Source organism: Mustela nivalis (assembly GCF_964662115.1).
Source record: "Mustela nivalis genome assembly, chromosome: 9".
Lineage (NCBI taxonomy): Eukaryota > Metazoa > Chordata > Mammalia > Carnivora > Mustelidae > Mustela > Mustela nivalis.
Window position 1 is genome coordinate 103,044,655 of NC_139028.1, and position 16,694 is coordinate 103,061,348.

Genomic DNA, 16,694 nt, shown 5'->3' on the forward strand with positions numbered 1-16,694 from the left:
GGGTTGAAGATGCCGTGGCCATCAGGTAACTAGAGTTTTTGCACGGACTTATTCCTTCCTCTAACAAATACTGGGCACTTAGTTATATAAGCCAGACACTGTGTGAAATGTGGTATATATTGATGAGTAAGGAAAATGTGGGTAATCAACTGTTACTGTGTCAAAGAACAATGTCCTATCCTCCACCTTCCACACATAGCTCCAGTATGCATGTTGTCCTTAGTTAAAAGTCACCATTGCACAAAAAAGTCACCTGGGGACAAGATTCTCAGTGTGATATGGCAAGGAGCCCACAACACCCACGTATGGCATTTAGTCTGTATGTCACTAAAAACACTTCCAAATGTGTGCCTTACCTCCCCATTGATGGAGAGCTCTTCTGAGTCAGTGGTCATCAATTACTGGTATTTATTATGCATATTCAAGAACCATGAATTCAGCCCTCTGGAGAAATATCTATCCTGTCCCCATCACTCCTAAGAGGCAAGTCTATGGAAACTCTTATCCTTTGCGAAAAGTACTGACCTGAGAGCAGAATGGATGAGAGGAAAAGCGGGGCCCGTAGCAGTGAGGTAAGTAGGGAGAGGAGGCAGCAAGGTTTTAAAGGACAGGCACAGCACCAAACCAACTCTTTTAACGTTTCTGTTCCTGGCAGCAACTGGCAAATCATTAAGAATGAGAAATTAGGGGCGCCTGGATGGCTCAGTGGGTTAAAGACTCTGCTTTGGACTCAGGTCATGATCCCAGGGTCCTGGGATCGAGCCCCACATCGGGCTCTCTGCTCAGCAGGGAGCCTGCTTCCTCCTCTCTCTCTGTCTGCCTCTCTGCCTACTTGTGATCTCTGTCTGTCAAATAAATAAATAAATCTTTAAAAAAAAAAAGAATGAGAAATTATGAAAAATCATAACCAGAGGCTGCCCTGTCCACCCTGATTCTTGATGGAACACGCCATAGGAAAAGAGCGAAACAATTTGGAAGAGAGACAGGAGAGAGAAAACAAAGAGTTTTATTTCTAAAGTACACATTTGTTCAGAATTCTTGAACCCTCTCTTCTCGTTCTCCTATCGCTCTCTCAAAACTTTCTGGCCCTAGGTCCAGCTGAGAAGCAGAGTTGATGTTCTGTCTCCCTCTCCTATCCCTTGGCCCCCGTGAACTAGACCAGTGGGTGGATCTTAACCCAGCAAATTCATCTACTGGCTAGCCAGAAATCTAAGACCTATTCCTAAAACAAAAGGACAGGACAGGCCAATCAAGTTCCTTACGGCTACACAGAGCAAGTCAACAGGACTGGCCAATGGCTACTGCATAGGACAACAGAGGCAGAGAACATTTTTATCATCACAGAAAATTCTATGGCACAGAACACTGCTCTAAAGAATCTGGAACTGGTTAACAGAAATAGGCAGTGGTGAAGTCAGAAGTGGGAAAGCTGCAACTAGAGAAAAGTCTAAGTTGACAAGATAAAAGAGCATTGGCAAGAGATAACAGAGGTCACGCTACACATCTATGAAGGTTGAAAACATGATGCCAAGTAAAAGAAGCCAATCACCAATGGCTACATATTGTAGGATTTCTTTTATGTGAAACTATCAGAAGAGACCAACCTGTAAAAACAGAAAGCAAGTTAGTAGGTGCCTAGGAATGGGAACTGGGTGGGGGGGAGGATGACTGCTAATGGTTACAGGATTTCTTCTTAGGGTGATAAAAGTTTTCTCCAATTAGTGGTGACAAACTGCACAACTTTGTAGATATATTAAAAGTCACTGAATTTGGGGCGCCTGGGTGGCTCAGTGGTTAAGCCGCTGCCTTCGGCTCAGGTCATGATCCCAGGGTCCTGGGATCGAGCCCCGCATCGGGCTCTCTGCTCAGCAGGGAGCCTGTTTCCTCCTCTCTCTCTCTGCCTGCCTCTCTGCCTACTTAAGATCTCTGTCTGTCAAATAAATAAATAAAATCTTTAAAAAAAAAAAAAAAAGTCACTGAATTGGGGCACCTGGATGGGTCAGCGGGTTAAAGCCTCTGCCTTCCGCTCAGATCCCAGGGTCCTGGAATGGAGCCCTGCATGGGGCTCTTTGCTCAGCAGGGAGCCTGCTCCCCACCCCCTTCTCTGCCTGCTTCTCTGCCTACTTGTGATCGCTGTCTGTCAAATAAATAAATAAAATCTTAAAAAAAAAAAAAAAAGTCATTGAATTGTGCACTTTTTAAAGGGTAAGTAAATTTGGGGGCACTTGGGTGGCTCAGTGGGTTAAAGCCTCTGCCTTCGGCTCAGGTCATGATCCCAGGGTCCTGGGATCAGGCCCCACACTGGGCTCTCTGCTCTGTGGGGAGTCTGCTTCCTCCTCTCTCTCTGCCTGTCTCTCTGCCTACTTGTGATCTCTGTCAAATAAATAAAATATTTTTAAAAAATAAAATAAAAGGGTAAATTTTATACTGTCTGAATTATATCTTAATTTGAGAGAGAGACACATACAGGCAGAACAAGAGTAGTAGAAAACAGGCTGGAAGGGCAGTGGCAAGGCAAAGCCATGCTGCACCCACAGATATGAGGTGGGTGAAAAGCAGAAGTAGCAGCACATGCAGAGAGCAGAACATGTGTCCAGGGTCAGAAATATGGGAGTTTCCAGGTCTTCCAGCTGTGGAGTTCCTGATTACATTACAATCCAGTCCACGTGTGTCCTTACAAAAAAAAAACACTTTAATATATGGATATATGCTAGCTCTAGTGAGTATCTGTTCCTTGCAGCCAAACAGGCTGACAAATACTAACTTTCTATCTGTTTAAAAACAATATCCTTAGGGGGAAAGAAATGGGGAGAGGGGATTAATAAATACAAATTGCCAGTTATAAAATAAATCATGGGGATGTGATGTACAGCATGGGAATACAGTAAATAAACTATTAACTCCATTGGGGCGCCTGGATGGCTCAGTTGGTTGAGCATCTGCCTTCAGCTCAGGTCATGATCCCAGGGTCCCAGGACCAAGCCCCATGTCCGGCTCCCTTCTCATTAGGGAGCCTGCTTTCCCCTCTCCCACTCCCCCTGCTTGTGTTCTGTCAAATGAATAAAATAAAATGTTAAAAAGGAAAAAACAAAAACTATTAACTCTGTAAAGTGTCAGATAGTAACTAAACAGTCATAACCATTTCACAATACAAATGTCAAATCACTGCGCATTGTATACCTGAAACTAAATAATATTGTATGTCAGTTATACTTCAATAAATTTTTAAAAAATCATTTCCAAAACCTTTCACTACTCACTTTTTTTCTCTCCCCCCCTTCTCACTACCTGTTGATCTCCATTTGTTCACTACAGAAAGAGAAAAATGTCAGATACTTACCAACCCTTCCACCTCCCAAGCGGCATAAATATTTGCTGCTTCTTGATCTTCAGCCACCCACCTACCCATAACAAGTCCCTCTCCGTGCTGTGGAAACTGCCCAGAAGAACATGAAAATAAAAAGGACCCGGAAACATTGGCCTCAATTACTTACCAGCTGTTCTCTAGTGTGAACAAGACAAAAAGCATGTATGCTGGAAGGAAGAATTTCCATTTTGATAAAGGGAAATCATCCTGTTAGTTGGGGTGTTAGGTACTAGAAAAAGCTAATAATAAAGGTTTTGCTCAGGCTAACAATCTGCTTGGGAAGGTTTTTAGCCTTCACAGTATCAGAGATAAAACATCTGGAGACTTTCAGTAACTACCTTTAATTATTAAAAAAAAAAAAAAAAAACCTCATAGGGTTTATCATTCATTCAACTGTATTTCCCAAGTTCCTACTATGTAAGAGACATTACACACAAGACGGTGCTATAAAAGGAGACTGAGCAATACTGCCCTGAAGGCAATGGCACTGGACAATTGGAAGGACTCAACTATAATGCCCTACAAATATTTTCACAGATATATAAAAGTTCTGTGAAACGAAGTGGCTGGTTGGTTTGGTTTTGTTTGGGGGAGGAGGGCGGGGGTTAAGCTGAATGGACAGAAGGGCTGGAAACACTGCGTTATAGTACGGCATAAGGAGGACGTGGTAAGGACTAAGAAAAAAGGAAGAGAGCGAGACAGCATTAGAAAGGTAGAAAAAGACTTGAGAAAGGGGAGAGGACACAAACATTTTAAAAAATTAGAAAAAAGAGAAAACACTAGAAAATCAATGAGAATAAACAGACTGGAGAGACCCAGTGAAGAGCTTTTCATGTAATACTGACAGACTTAGACTTTATTCCAAGATTTTTAAACAAGGAAGTGATCAGATTGGTCTTTTAAAAGACACCTGGCAGGGGCGGCTGAGTGGCTCAGTTGTTTAAGCATCTGACTTAGACTCAGGTCATGATCCCAGGGTCCCGGTACAGAACCCCATGTTGGGCTCTGCTCAGTGAAGAGACTGCTTCTCCCTCTCCCTCTGCCTGCTGCTCCCACTGCTTGTGCTCTGTCAAGTAAAGAAAATCTTTAAACAAACAAACGAACAACTGGCAATAATACAGAGGATGAAATAGAATGGGAAATAATACAGAGATTTCCACACAAACTAGCTCCTAAGATTAGGGCCCAGTCTCGGCAAAGCTGAAAAATTTGGAGGCAGGATTCCCTATAACTTGGAGATCCCTTGATGAAAAAGATGAAGATAAAGGAAGTAGTTTCTGATCACTCTTGGGTTCTAGTACAATCTGGGAAAGTGTTTTTGCATGGGAAGCTCAGGAGACATTTGAGGGATAAACACGGAGATCTGAGAATCAAAGTAGTACACTGATACCCCTTATGCTAAGGGAAAGCCAAGAGAAAAGGGCCCGAGCTACAACTCCTAAACAATACCCATCTCCTAGGGTACAAGCAAAGTAAGAGGAACCAGGGAAGCTGAAGAGTGGTCAGAGCAGATCAAGGACATGGTTAAAAATAAGAACAGGAACTACAGTTCAGGTCCCCCAACCCCTGCACACCTCCAGCAGCCATTTTTCTCTTTTGTTGTAAAGAAATTCTGGAATACATTGTTAGATTACATTCCCAGGCAAAAATCACTTGAAAGAGAAAACCACTGATGTCAAGTCTCCTGCTAAAGAGTATCAATTAAAAGAAGGGCTGAGAATCCAACAAAAAAGTGGAAAACACACCATTCAAGAACTTCCTTCCTCTCAACTCTGTGGTGTTTGGGCATATAGTACCCATGAGAGTGGGCCCGAGGCCTTGCAGTAATGAGAGGAGCTGGGCTCATGGATACCTGGTTCAATGACACCTGAGGCAGCCTGCTCTAGGAGGCAAAAATAAGAAGAGGGTTATCATTAAACTTGATTTTAAGTCCAAGGCTGACACCAACTGTCCTCAGGCATGTCAGTTATAGCCTCTGTCAACTGGGTTTTTCTTCTTTACTATAAAATGGGCAATAGCTTCTGCCCAATTAACTTCCTGCAGCTTCTGTAGGATGGAGGATTAAATAAATGCAAACGCACTTGGGGAAAAAAACGATGTGATGGTGTCCCCTCCCCCATCACCATTAACAGGATATGCTGCATTCAGTCCAATGGCTCTCAAACCTCAGTGTCCATGAAAACTACATGGGACATTGCTAAAATACAGATTCTGGGGTCCTATTCTAAGCATAAGAATATGTAGGCATGGGTCCAGGGATCAGCATTTTTACATTCCAGGTAACTTTCATGTAGTGATCTGTGATCCAGATTTCATGGGATACTGAGTTAGTCTAACCTCGTGAAAGATGAGAAATCAGGTTGAGGAAAAATGCTGTATCTAAGGACCAAAGGCAGTGCCAAAGCAGAGAGAGATACTGTTAACAATGACAGACAATTTGAGCCACAAATCCTATTTCTAAAAAGACATATCTGGTACATGGAGTACTTCTATTATGTATTAAGTCTTTAGGATGACATTCATTGTGATTTCACCTGTTATGTGCAGCTAAAATAAAATTTTAGCAGTAAAGAACTTTCATAAAAGGACATCTAAATTACCATTATTTTGGACACTACAGAGAAGGCACAGCATCCATTTCAAAGGAGCAAACCAGTACCTTTGAGGTCCCCCAAACTATATCACAAAAGGACTGTTCAGAATCTATTACCCACACCTGTTACATGTAATCCCAAGGTAAACTGATTTCCAATGGAGGCCTCTTCTCAAGGCCTTACTGTTATCTAGGACCAATCTACCACTTAATATTCTTGGCTTTGAATTAACCTAAGGCTCATCTGCTTGAGGTTTCAAGGTACTCTGAAGCCTGGTTAAAGTAACTGAAATCAGCAGTTAGAAATGGGTTCTTCTATACCAAGTGCTGCACTCAGGTTTCCCGAAGCCACAGCTCAGGCCAGGTTAGCAATTTAGCCGCATACAACGGCAGTGTCACTTCGTGAACAATACTGCACACTGATTAGTTTCTCGCTCCCATGCTGAAGATCTGGGCAAACTGCCAATCAAGACTGATCCAGCTTTGCTTTTCTGGGGGGGTGGGGGGTGTCCATCTGACATCCCTGAAATCATGTACTGTGTTGCATTTTCAGTTAGACTAGGAAAATAATCAGAGCCCAGGATTATAGTTTAGATGCCAATACAGCATTCTGCATACACTCTGGTAGCCAGTCTCTTCTGTAATCTAAGAATTTGATATAAATAACTTCCCAAAAGATTATTTGAAATTGCATATCCAACGCAAAGCAGTAAAGCTAAGGTTAAAAAAAAAAAAATACAGGCGCCTGGGTGGCTCAGTGGGTTAAGCCGCTGCCTTCGGCTCAGGTCATGATCTCAGGGTCCTGGGATCGAGTCCCGCATCGGGCTCTCTGCTCGGCGGGGAGCCTGCTTCCCTCTCTCTCTCTCTCTGCCTACCTCTCCATCTACTTGTGATTTCTCTCTGTCAAATTAAAAAAAAAAAAAAAAAACTTTGAAATCTATCATATGGGAAAACACTACAGCTTGAAGGAGCCAACACACTTGAGTTGATGTAGCTGCTCATATATCAAACGCACCCTTTTGTAGAGAACTTAGTTACAGCCCCAAGGAAATCAGCAGTAATGAAACAGAACCAGACTACAATAGAAAATAATAGTAGTGTGGACTTTGGCTTCCTCACCCAATTTTTTCTTCCCTCTTTCAGGGAAAGGGACTAGTTTCATCAAATAACAAAAAAAATTGCCCAGTTCCTCTGCTTATGATAAAAATTAGACAACAAAAATACTTACACAGGACTGGAATTCAAAGAGCAATGATCCACCATCATTTCTGGAAGGAAATCCAACTTAAACGCAGCCATCACCTCACTCTCCCCTTCAGAAGCCAATGATATTAACTTGCTGCACTTGTCTGATCCACAAATACACACAGCTTTAGCTTCCTGGGCCCCACAAAAAACACAAAGTGGAAACAGGAGCTCAGGGAAACCAGCAATAAGTGCCACAGAAACAGGCAGGACTGGGGAGGGGAAAGGGAGTATTGGATTAAAGGGGGGATGTGAGCATGTGAAGGGAGGCTCAGCCCGGCACACAATGAAAGTGCTGATGCGCCAGGCTGGGTTTGTGTGATTTTCCCTGGCGAAGCAGTACTAAGTGCACTGTCAGATAAATAGAGTGTCAGATCCATGAAGATAGCAGCAGCTAACAGAGCAGAAGAAACACAAACTTGTTTCACATCCTCCAAACTCCTTTCCACGAATCAGGTTTTGAGGGGCCCCAAACCCTAAAACTACCTGAAGCAAAAAAACAAACAAACAAACAAACAAACAAAAAAAAAAACCCTACCTGAAGCAAAAAAAAAAAAAAAAAAAAAAAAGGAAAAACAGCCTAGGGTAAAAAAAAAAAAGAAAGAAAGAAAGAAAGAAAAGAAAAGAAGTTCACCTCATGTGGTCTGAAAATATTTTTGGAAAGGAAAATTGGGTTGTTGGCCTAGCTTCCATGTGCCAAAGACAGCAATGAGCAGAGTGCCGGGTCCAAACTAACCTCAGCACTGTCACATAAGGGATGGTTCAGACGGTCAGAAGCAGGCCAGAGGCAAGGTGCTAAAGAACTGGTCACCAAAAACTCAAGGGCTCACATACTAACTACTACTGCACTGGACCAACCCCGACTTCTCAATGGTGTGTTGAGAACAAAGTGTGCTCCCTAATGGGTCCTCATCAGAGTTAAGGACTTTTAAAAAATTCCTGCTTCAATGACCTTCATTAGATGGGATAGGCAAAACTTTATCCTGAATCTTATTTTTACCAGAGTATTTAATAAGTGAAAATACAAATGAAAAGTAATATTTGACCTTTTGACAGAGTACTAGGAAACAATGTCTTTTCTGTTGTCTGACCTTTCTAGAGAAACAAAAACCACCAGAGTGATAATAATGAGAAAAGCAGGGCCCACTAGAAGCAAAAAGTCAACCATGTAAAGGAAGGACCGAGTAATGTAAACTCTCTACATTCTCCGTCCTCTTTAAACTGATGCTAAAACCAAGATTAATGAACACACACACATAAAAATTCTATTATGGGTGAGCAGTAGAAATGGATATACTTAGCAGTCAAGGCAGATGTGGTGCTCCCGTTCTCAATTTAGCTTCCCATCCTCCAAACAACAAATGGTGGCATTTCAGTATTTAGGCAGTGACTCTAAAACTCTATCTCTGAAGGCTCCCACACTGCGCAGGCCTTCTTTCCATTTTTATCATTAGGATTGCCTTACCTCAAAGATTTCACTTCACTCAAGCTCAGTTCACAACACAGGGAATTTTGAAAAAAGGAAGTTATGTTCAGCCTGTAAAGAGGTAAACAAATGAACTCCTAAACGTATAGCGTTACTTAAAAACAAAAACAACGAAAGGCAACATGTCATCGCATAGGCCTAAGTGCTGTAGCCTGGCTAACAGTGCTGGACCCCTGTCCGCATCTGACCACCGAAGGAGAAACTGTGTCTTCTAATAAACAGGCATTTATTAAAGTAAGAACTGAAACAGCAGCTAACCGCTCTTCTATTCTGTCAGAGACCCTGGCTCCTTTGACCCACTACTTTAGAGTCAGAAGCTGCAGGAGCTCTTCCACCTGAAGGGAGATGCTGCCCCAGGCTGCAGTGAGAGGAGACTGCAACAGGCACACAGCACGCAGTTCACCAAGTGCTGACCGCCAGGCAGGCAGAAGACAGTAACCCTAGCTGGGACTGGTTAAGTTACTGGTTCGGTTCGTCCTAGTTTCTCCTATGCACCCTGGAACTGATCACATGCTTCTTCCTACAGAAAGCTTAGCAGAACAAAGAAGTTAACTGTGAGTTCGTCAACAACCAAATTAGGGTTTTTTGTTTTTTTAGTTCAAGGGTTCCTTTAAAAAGGAAGGAATCAACAAATTTTAAAGAATCTCACTAGTGATTGTTATGCTTTTACTATTCACTAAAAATATATCTAGCTCCATCTCCATTTAAATCAGAATCACATGCATAACAAGAGTATTTAATGTGGAAGACTTTACTGAGCAGCCAGGCACTGCTCAGCGTATGGGATATGCACTCCTTACAGTAATTTTTACCAAGCCAAAGGCTGAAAAGTATTGGTTTTAGAGTAATGTTTTAAAATCCATTTTATGATTTATAAGACAAGACTGCTCTAAAAACTTAAAAGATGGAAATGCTACTACATGAAGGACGGTGCTTCTCTTTAGGCAGGTCACAAGAGTCATCTCAGTATAATTAAATTCAACATGCTTGTGGGAAAAGCAAGCATGGATATTAATCACAAGTCACAATTTTAGAGAAAGATTAAAAAGTCAAATGATAAAAACAATTATTCAAATACAAAAATGCAGATGTTAGGGAAAATTAAAAAGCAGAATTAGCAATTACTCACAGAAAACTGCCCATAGTTGTTTTTTAAAATTTCTTAATCAGAAACACATTCCAGGCTTTTTCCACAAAGGATGCATTAGAAGTAAAGAGATGACAGGAAAGGTTATAACCAAGGGTCCACTGCAGGAGGTTTTAATTTTCCCTCACTTCCTTTTTACCGTCTGTCCTCTCACTATAAATTTACATTCATGGTTTCCTCTTCTTTCCCTGATGGTCTGTGTTAGTTTTCTTTGCCTTGAATATTCTCTACTTCTTTTCTAGGGGCAACAATTCAAAAGCCCAATGTTGTGAGGGCAGGGGCAATCGGCCTGCTGTAACATTAAGAACCAGAATCATTAAAACTGATTGGTAGATAAGGGAAAGCCTCTGAAGAAGAGCACACACTGCATTTAGAACATCAGAATGGAATAAACAGTTTAAAAACTGGATTAGAAGAGAGAAATGCTAGAAGTCCCATCAGTTGTTCTGTCAGAAGAGTGAAAGAGCAAAGAAAAGCATAGTTGAGCAAAAAGGCCCAGGTGGCACATGCAATCATCAGGCTATCTTGACTAATAGAACCAGAGAGTTCAATGGCAAGTGACGGGACTTTATACTTCCACCCCAATAACCTAAGCGTGTTTTAAAGGGCAAAAATGTGAAGCCTGGTTATATGAGCATAAAGGAAATTAGAGCCTACTGTCAAATTATAAAAGAGAACCTATGTCATTAAAAACCACCATCAGTCTATGTAAAGAAAAATGTAATGATCTAGGGAAAAGTCATGACACCTCAACAGTTAAATGGATTAGATATTTTGCCCCCAAAGCTTCTGTTAGGTGACAGAAGGGATGTAGAAAAGAAGTAAGCAAATGATGCTACTTGAAAATAACCAAGCTGGGACGCCTGGGTTGCCCAGTGGGTTAAGCCTCTGCCTTTGGCTCAGGTCATGATCTCAGGGACCTGGGATCAAGCCTGCATCAGGCTCTCTGCTCAGCAGGGAGCCTGCTTCCTCCACTCACTCTGCCTGCCTCTCCATCTACTTCTGATCTCTGTCTGTCAAATAAATAAATAAAATCTTTAAAAAAAAAAAAAAAAGAAAAAAGAAAAAGAAAGAAAGAAAGAAAATAACCAAGCAGACTAACTTAAAATTTAAGCTTAAAATTACATTTACCAGCTTGAATTTACTAAAATATTGAGTATTTCTGGGGCACCTGTGTGGCTCAGTGAAGATTAAGCGTCTGACTCTTGGTTTCCGCTCAGGTCATTATCTCCAAGTCCTGGGACAGCCACATAGGGCTCTGCATTCAGCATGGAGTCTGCTTGAGATTCTCTCTCCCTCTCCCCTTGTTCTTTACCCACCCACCACCCACCACTGATGCTCTCTCTAAAATACATAAAATCTTTAAAAATCTTTCTTTTTAAAAAATTTTGTTTCTAATCTACAACTGCTGTGGGACAAAAAGCACCAAGTTCAGTCACTTTTGTATTCAAATTGATTTGACTATAGAATTACCATTTATGGTACCCTGAGAGGATATGACAAGGCTAAAGGTAGGAAATCTACCTATCACTTTTTTGATATTTAATAAGTTTTCCACTTCCTCCCCCTATATAACCTTACTCACCGCTACCTCCTCCCCCAATCACTGTCAAAGATAAGGACTGGCAGAAAGATACTCTTCCGTGCTTAGTGCTGTCAGCAAAAGTATAAACTCAGAGCCTTCCTTGGACTTTCTCAAACTAACTCTGACCTAATGAACTGTCCTGTCATATGGTGACCACCTTTCAAATCAGGTCATATTTTTAGATCCCAAAATGTTTTGGAACTTTAGGGTAACTCTTAGTTGATAACAATATACTATGTAAGCTTAAACTTTATTTCAGCTCCAGCATCAATTATAAAATCAGTTATGTTGAACAAATTCTGGTTTCAGGAGGGTAGTATTTGTATGAAATCCACTAAGTTCTGTCCTCATTCTCATTCTCGTTTACTCAGGGTCTTTCAGGCAAGACACAGAATGGGGAAGGAAAGTTAGCTGAGTAGTTGCTGTGTGTAGAGTACTTGCTACACACACACACACACACACACACACACACACACACACTATTAGAACAAGGCAGCAGCTAATTCAAGTGGGAGATAAACTGCCTTGGGAAACAGCTAAGGAGAAAAAGTTGAGAAAGAGCAAGAAAATATTTCTAGCTTCCTAGGAACAGGAAATTACATCCCACAATGTAGGAAAAAAGCCATCACCTTTCCGAATGCAATGTTTTCAAATTTGCACAACAGGCCTCATGCAAGAAGGTTAAAGAGATGACCACAGAGCACACTCATCCAACAGTTAGCCCATACCTGTGGCTTTACACCTCCCTTTCTGGACTATGTCTTCACTCTAAAAAACCAAGGAAAGAAAAATAAGTGGGCCATGACTATACTTCTCAGAATTCCAGACATGTAGCTTCTTTCCTAAGAAAAGCCCCCTTTTGTCACCATGGCTAAGAATTGAAACAAAAACAACAAAAACCCAAAACCTCCCCCCCTCCCATTTTTAAAACTATGTAATACCTTAAAATATAAATTGCATTTAATAACTCAAAGTTAACTTAAAAATACCATCAATGTAAAAAATGGAGAAATAAAAACACTAGAAGACTTAATACAGGCTTGACCCCAAATGTCACAATAAATAGCAACATAGTGATTACAACTTAAGAGGCTGAAATTCAGTACATTTAGGTCACCAAAAAAGTCATTTTTCCATCTGCTTTTGGATGAGAAACTACAACAAAGCCAAAGGCCTTATACTCTTTTAGCAATCAAAGATCATATCTTTTTTTTTTTTTTTTTTTTTTTTTTTTTAAGATTTTATTTATTTATTTGACAGAGAGAGATCACAAGTAGGCAGAGAGGCAAGCAGAGAGAGAGAGAGAGGAGGAAGCAGGCTCCCTGCTGAGCAGAGAGCCCGATGCGGGACTCGATCCCAGGACCCTGAGATCATGACCCGAGCCGAAGGCAGCGGCTTAACCCACCGAGCCACCCAGGCGCCCCCAAAGATCATATCTTAATGTGGAAAGACCATGCTATTTCCCCAAAGCAACCTTCCTGAATAGGTAGGTGCCAGGCATAAAACTTTTCAGAGGCAACCAAGTTCCTGCCTGTGTAAATGCATCTCAGGGGCCCTAGGGCAGTGGTAAACCACTGAAACAAATAAACAAACAAACAAAAATCAGAAGATGGGGAGGTTAATTGAAGCTAAAAGCAAACAGAAGAACCACAAAACCAATTTGTTTTATTTTTAAACATTATCGAACAATCTTGCAAGCAAGATTGATTTTATAAAGCTGCCCAAATTCCTACAAACTTTCCTCTACACCCCCTGCCAGAGGGACAAAAAACAAACACAGAAGTAGGGTATTAACCACCCTACTACTCCCAAGTAACCAAAGACTTTTAAAGGAAAATTCTCTCTCTCTCTCTCTCACTCGCTCTCTCTCTCGCTCACACACACACACACACACACACACACACCCGGATCAGTACTACCTTCTTCCACACAGACCCTTGTTACTGGAAGGACAATGGGAAGCTTAATACACAAGAAGGTGTTTTCTCTTAAAGCTTTGCCTTTCCAATTTTGCTTTTCTTACACTTTGTTGCCTGGTCTGTAAGAAAACAGATGCTTTTAGGGGGAGAGGAAAACTGAGTGGAAACTAAAAGTTTTAGGTTTGCTTTTCATATCTTTCATTTCTGTGGGGAACCAAACAAAATGCATGTGCTCTCGGAGGAAGCTTGAACCACTTTTGTAAAGCTTGAACTCCACAAAAATCTCTTTCTGTTAACATTATCTCTACCTTTCTCGGTGGCCATTAGGGGAGGTATAAAGATGGTTCCAAACAGAGATGAAAGAGTTAAGGGGGGGGGGGGGGGACGCCTGGATGGCTCAGTCAGTTAATCGTCTGACTTGGGCTCAGGTACTAAGCCCAGGATCCTGGTACTGAGTCCCATGCCAAGGCTCCTTGCTTAACAGGAAGCCTGCTTCTCCCTCTGCCTGTCACTCGCCCTGCTTGTGCACTCCCGCTTTCTCTGGCAAATAAATAAAATCTCTAAAAGAAAAAAAAAGGCTAAGGGAGGAAAGGTGCACCAGAAGTGGGGGCTGGGGGGTGGGGGCTGCACAGGCAATCCACCACAGAGAATGAGAGGCAAGTTACCTCTGAGGGAATCTACTTGTGAAACATTAACATGTTCAAAATAGGACCTCCTATTGAGTTTAAAAATCATACTTAGGAAGTCAGTGGTACTTGCTAAAAGGCAAACTACTTTCCCCACAATTTCCCCAAGGAAAGATAAATAACCTGGAAATAATTTATATTTGGTTTTGGAACATATCTTGGAATTTATATGGTCTTGACATGTTCCAAAGATGCAACAGTTGAGGCACCTGGCAGGCTCGCTCAGTAGAGCGTGCGACTCTCATCTCACAGTTGTGAGTTAAAGCCCACACGGTGGGTGTAGAGACTTTAAAAAAAAAAAAAAAAAAAAAAAGATACAAGAGCTAATGAACAGCATTACCTCTCTGATACAAAAGCACATCTCCTACACACTTTCCTTAGTAAGGCAAGGTAATGAATGGTTTTTTATTTCTCAGTTTTCTGCTGACCTAAAAAGCCTGTATGTTGAGTAAATGACAAAACACTATCCTTCCCAGAAAGATGACCACTGACTCACCATCAGCAACTCTTACAAAGTATGCATTGAATCACAAACATACAGGGGCTGGTGGCAGGCACAGTAATGCTCAATGACCTACATTAAGGCCTGAACTCATCACCTTGGCCTCATTAGTCCAACTCACCAACTCTTACTAACAATTGTTAGTAAATGCCCTCAATACTTTGAAAAACATTTTTCATGCAAGGCAGGGAGCTAAATGAAGAACTCAACCACTAACCAGATTAGAAACTTTCAAATGTTTTTAAAGGCAGAAATGTTTCTCCCCTAAACCTAAATTAAAAGTGAAGCTGTTTAGGCTGAAGGCAGGGGAGGGCAAGGCAGGCCCCACCTTTCACCCTTCCTGCACTCAGAGTAACCCCAGGTCTCCTGGGAGATACGAAAATAGGCCTGGATAATTCAAAACAATAGATAATTCACCAATTTTTATCCAACTTTGAACTGAATTGTTTTTTGAACAGATTTTTCTATCTTTAGAATCTAATAAGTTACCAGAAATCAAGGAATTTCCAATGCCATCAATGGTAATAAATGTGTACATCCCAGAGTTGATAGAATATAGTATTTAAAATTTCTAAACCATGGGGGGCGCCTGGGTGGCTCAGTGGGTTGAAGCCTCTGCCTTCGGCTCAGGTCATGATCCCAGGATCCTGAGATCTAGCCCCGCAGCTGGTTCTCTGCTTGGCAGGGAGCCTGCTCCCCCCCTCTCTGTCTCTGCCTGCCTCTCTGCCGACTTGTGGTATCTGTCAAATAAATAAAATCTTTTTTAAAAAATTTCTAAACCTTGGAGCACCTGATTAGCTCAGCTGGTAGAGCACACAACTCTTTATCTCTAGGTCATGAGCTGAAGCCCCACATCTGGCACAGAGCTTACTTTAAAAAAATTGTAAACCTTATCACCTGGAAGTAGGTAGAAATGTCCAGACATTTATGAATAGCAATAATTTTAAGAGCTGATATTTTCTGAACACTTACTCTATGCCATGTGGTGTTTTGGGTACTATGTATTTAACCTCATACATAGCCTATCTCCATTTACAGATAAGGAAAGACACAAATAAAGTAACTCTCAAGATCACATGAATCCAGGCAATGAAGAAGTTGGAATATATAGTCAAGCAGTTCAACCCTTGGGTCAAAAGCTGACTCCAGTTAAAACTGTCCACAAGGAAGATCATGCACACAAATCACAGAAAAGACCATTAAATATGGAGGACCATATAGTTGAGTCTGATTATTTTTCTAAGGCAAATCTAAGCAGGTAAATACCCAAAGTTTCAATCGTCACAAGAGAAATATAGTTAAGACTAGTGAAAACCTCCTGCCATTAATCAGTAGATGTGTGACTCTGGGTAAGTTCATCAGTATCTCCCGGTGTCAGCTTCCTCACCTGTAAAATTACCTCCAAAGGAACCAGATGGATGCCCTGAATACAACACCAAGGCACTGTACAAATTTCTAAATGGAAGAGGAAAGAAACAATAGAAATTACTTAGGAAAGCTGCTCTTTTAAAAAATGTCTGTTACCTTTTAAACTGCTTTGCAATACTCTTGCTTCTTTCTTTTTTCCATTATGTGGTGAATTCAATAAAAAGTTTGGGCTTAGTGCACTGGGAAACTACATGTCCTCTAACCCACATATCCCAGAAAGCCAAGTAACCAGATAAAAAGATCAAATGGGAAGCTTTCCTGGCTAGCCCAGTTCATCATGATGCAAAACTCCACCAGGGTCTAGGGCTAAAACTCAACAGTTTGCCTAGCACTCCAATGTCCCTACAATTACCACCAGATTCTCATCCAGGATCATACATCACAACTAACTGTAGGGAGAGTCTAGTATCACATGAAATAAATTGCCTGAGAGCACTCAGTAACAACAGGTGGACCCAGGACTGAATGACTGCAGAGAAATGTTTAACTGTTGTTTCCCTTCTCTGTAATCCTGGGGTAGTTAGGTGGATTAAAGAGATTCACTGAGGGGCGCCTGGGTGGCTCAATGCGTTAAAGCCTCTGCCTTCGGCTCAGGTCATGATCCCAGGGTCCTGGGATCGAGCCCTGCATTGGGCTCTCTGCTCTGCAGGGAGACGGCTTCCTCCCATCTCTCTCTCTGCCTGCCTCTCTCTCTGTCAAATAAATAAAAATCTTTAAAAAAAAAAAAAAAAAAAGA

The 16,694-nt window shown here is 41.5% G+C and overlaps 1 protein-coding gene across 50 annotated transcripts in view; it reads right to left on the reverse strand.

The window, feature by feature from the left end:
• Positions 1-16,694, reverse strand: part of CELF1 (CUGBP Elav-like family member 1) — a 74,935-nt gene that overhangs the window by 24,051 nt on the left and 34,190 nt on the right. For 8 of the 50 annotated variants that reach the window (XM_082747661.1, XM_082747663.1, XM_082747662.1 and 5 more), the window contains 3 exons: positions 12,152-12,191; positions 8,671-8,742; positions 7,189-7,340 (listed from right to left, as the gene is read on the reverse strand). The exons of 11 other annotated variants lie outside the window; for them this stretch is intronic. In XM_082747661.1, coding sequence (XP_082603787.1) covers positions 7,189-7,259 — 71 coding nt within the window. In that variant the 5' untranslated portion in view covers positions 7,260-7,340; positions 8,671-8,742; positions 12,152-12,191. Of the gene's footprint in view, positions 1-525; positions 659-5,112; positions 5,250-7,188; positions 7,341-8,670; positions 8,743-12,151; positions 12,192-15,917; positions 15,986-16,694 lie in introns of those variants that run through there. 31 more of the 50 variants (XM_082747692.1, XM_082747691.1, XM_082747672.1 and 28 more) reach the window with 12 other exon arrangements.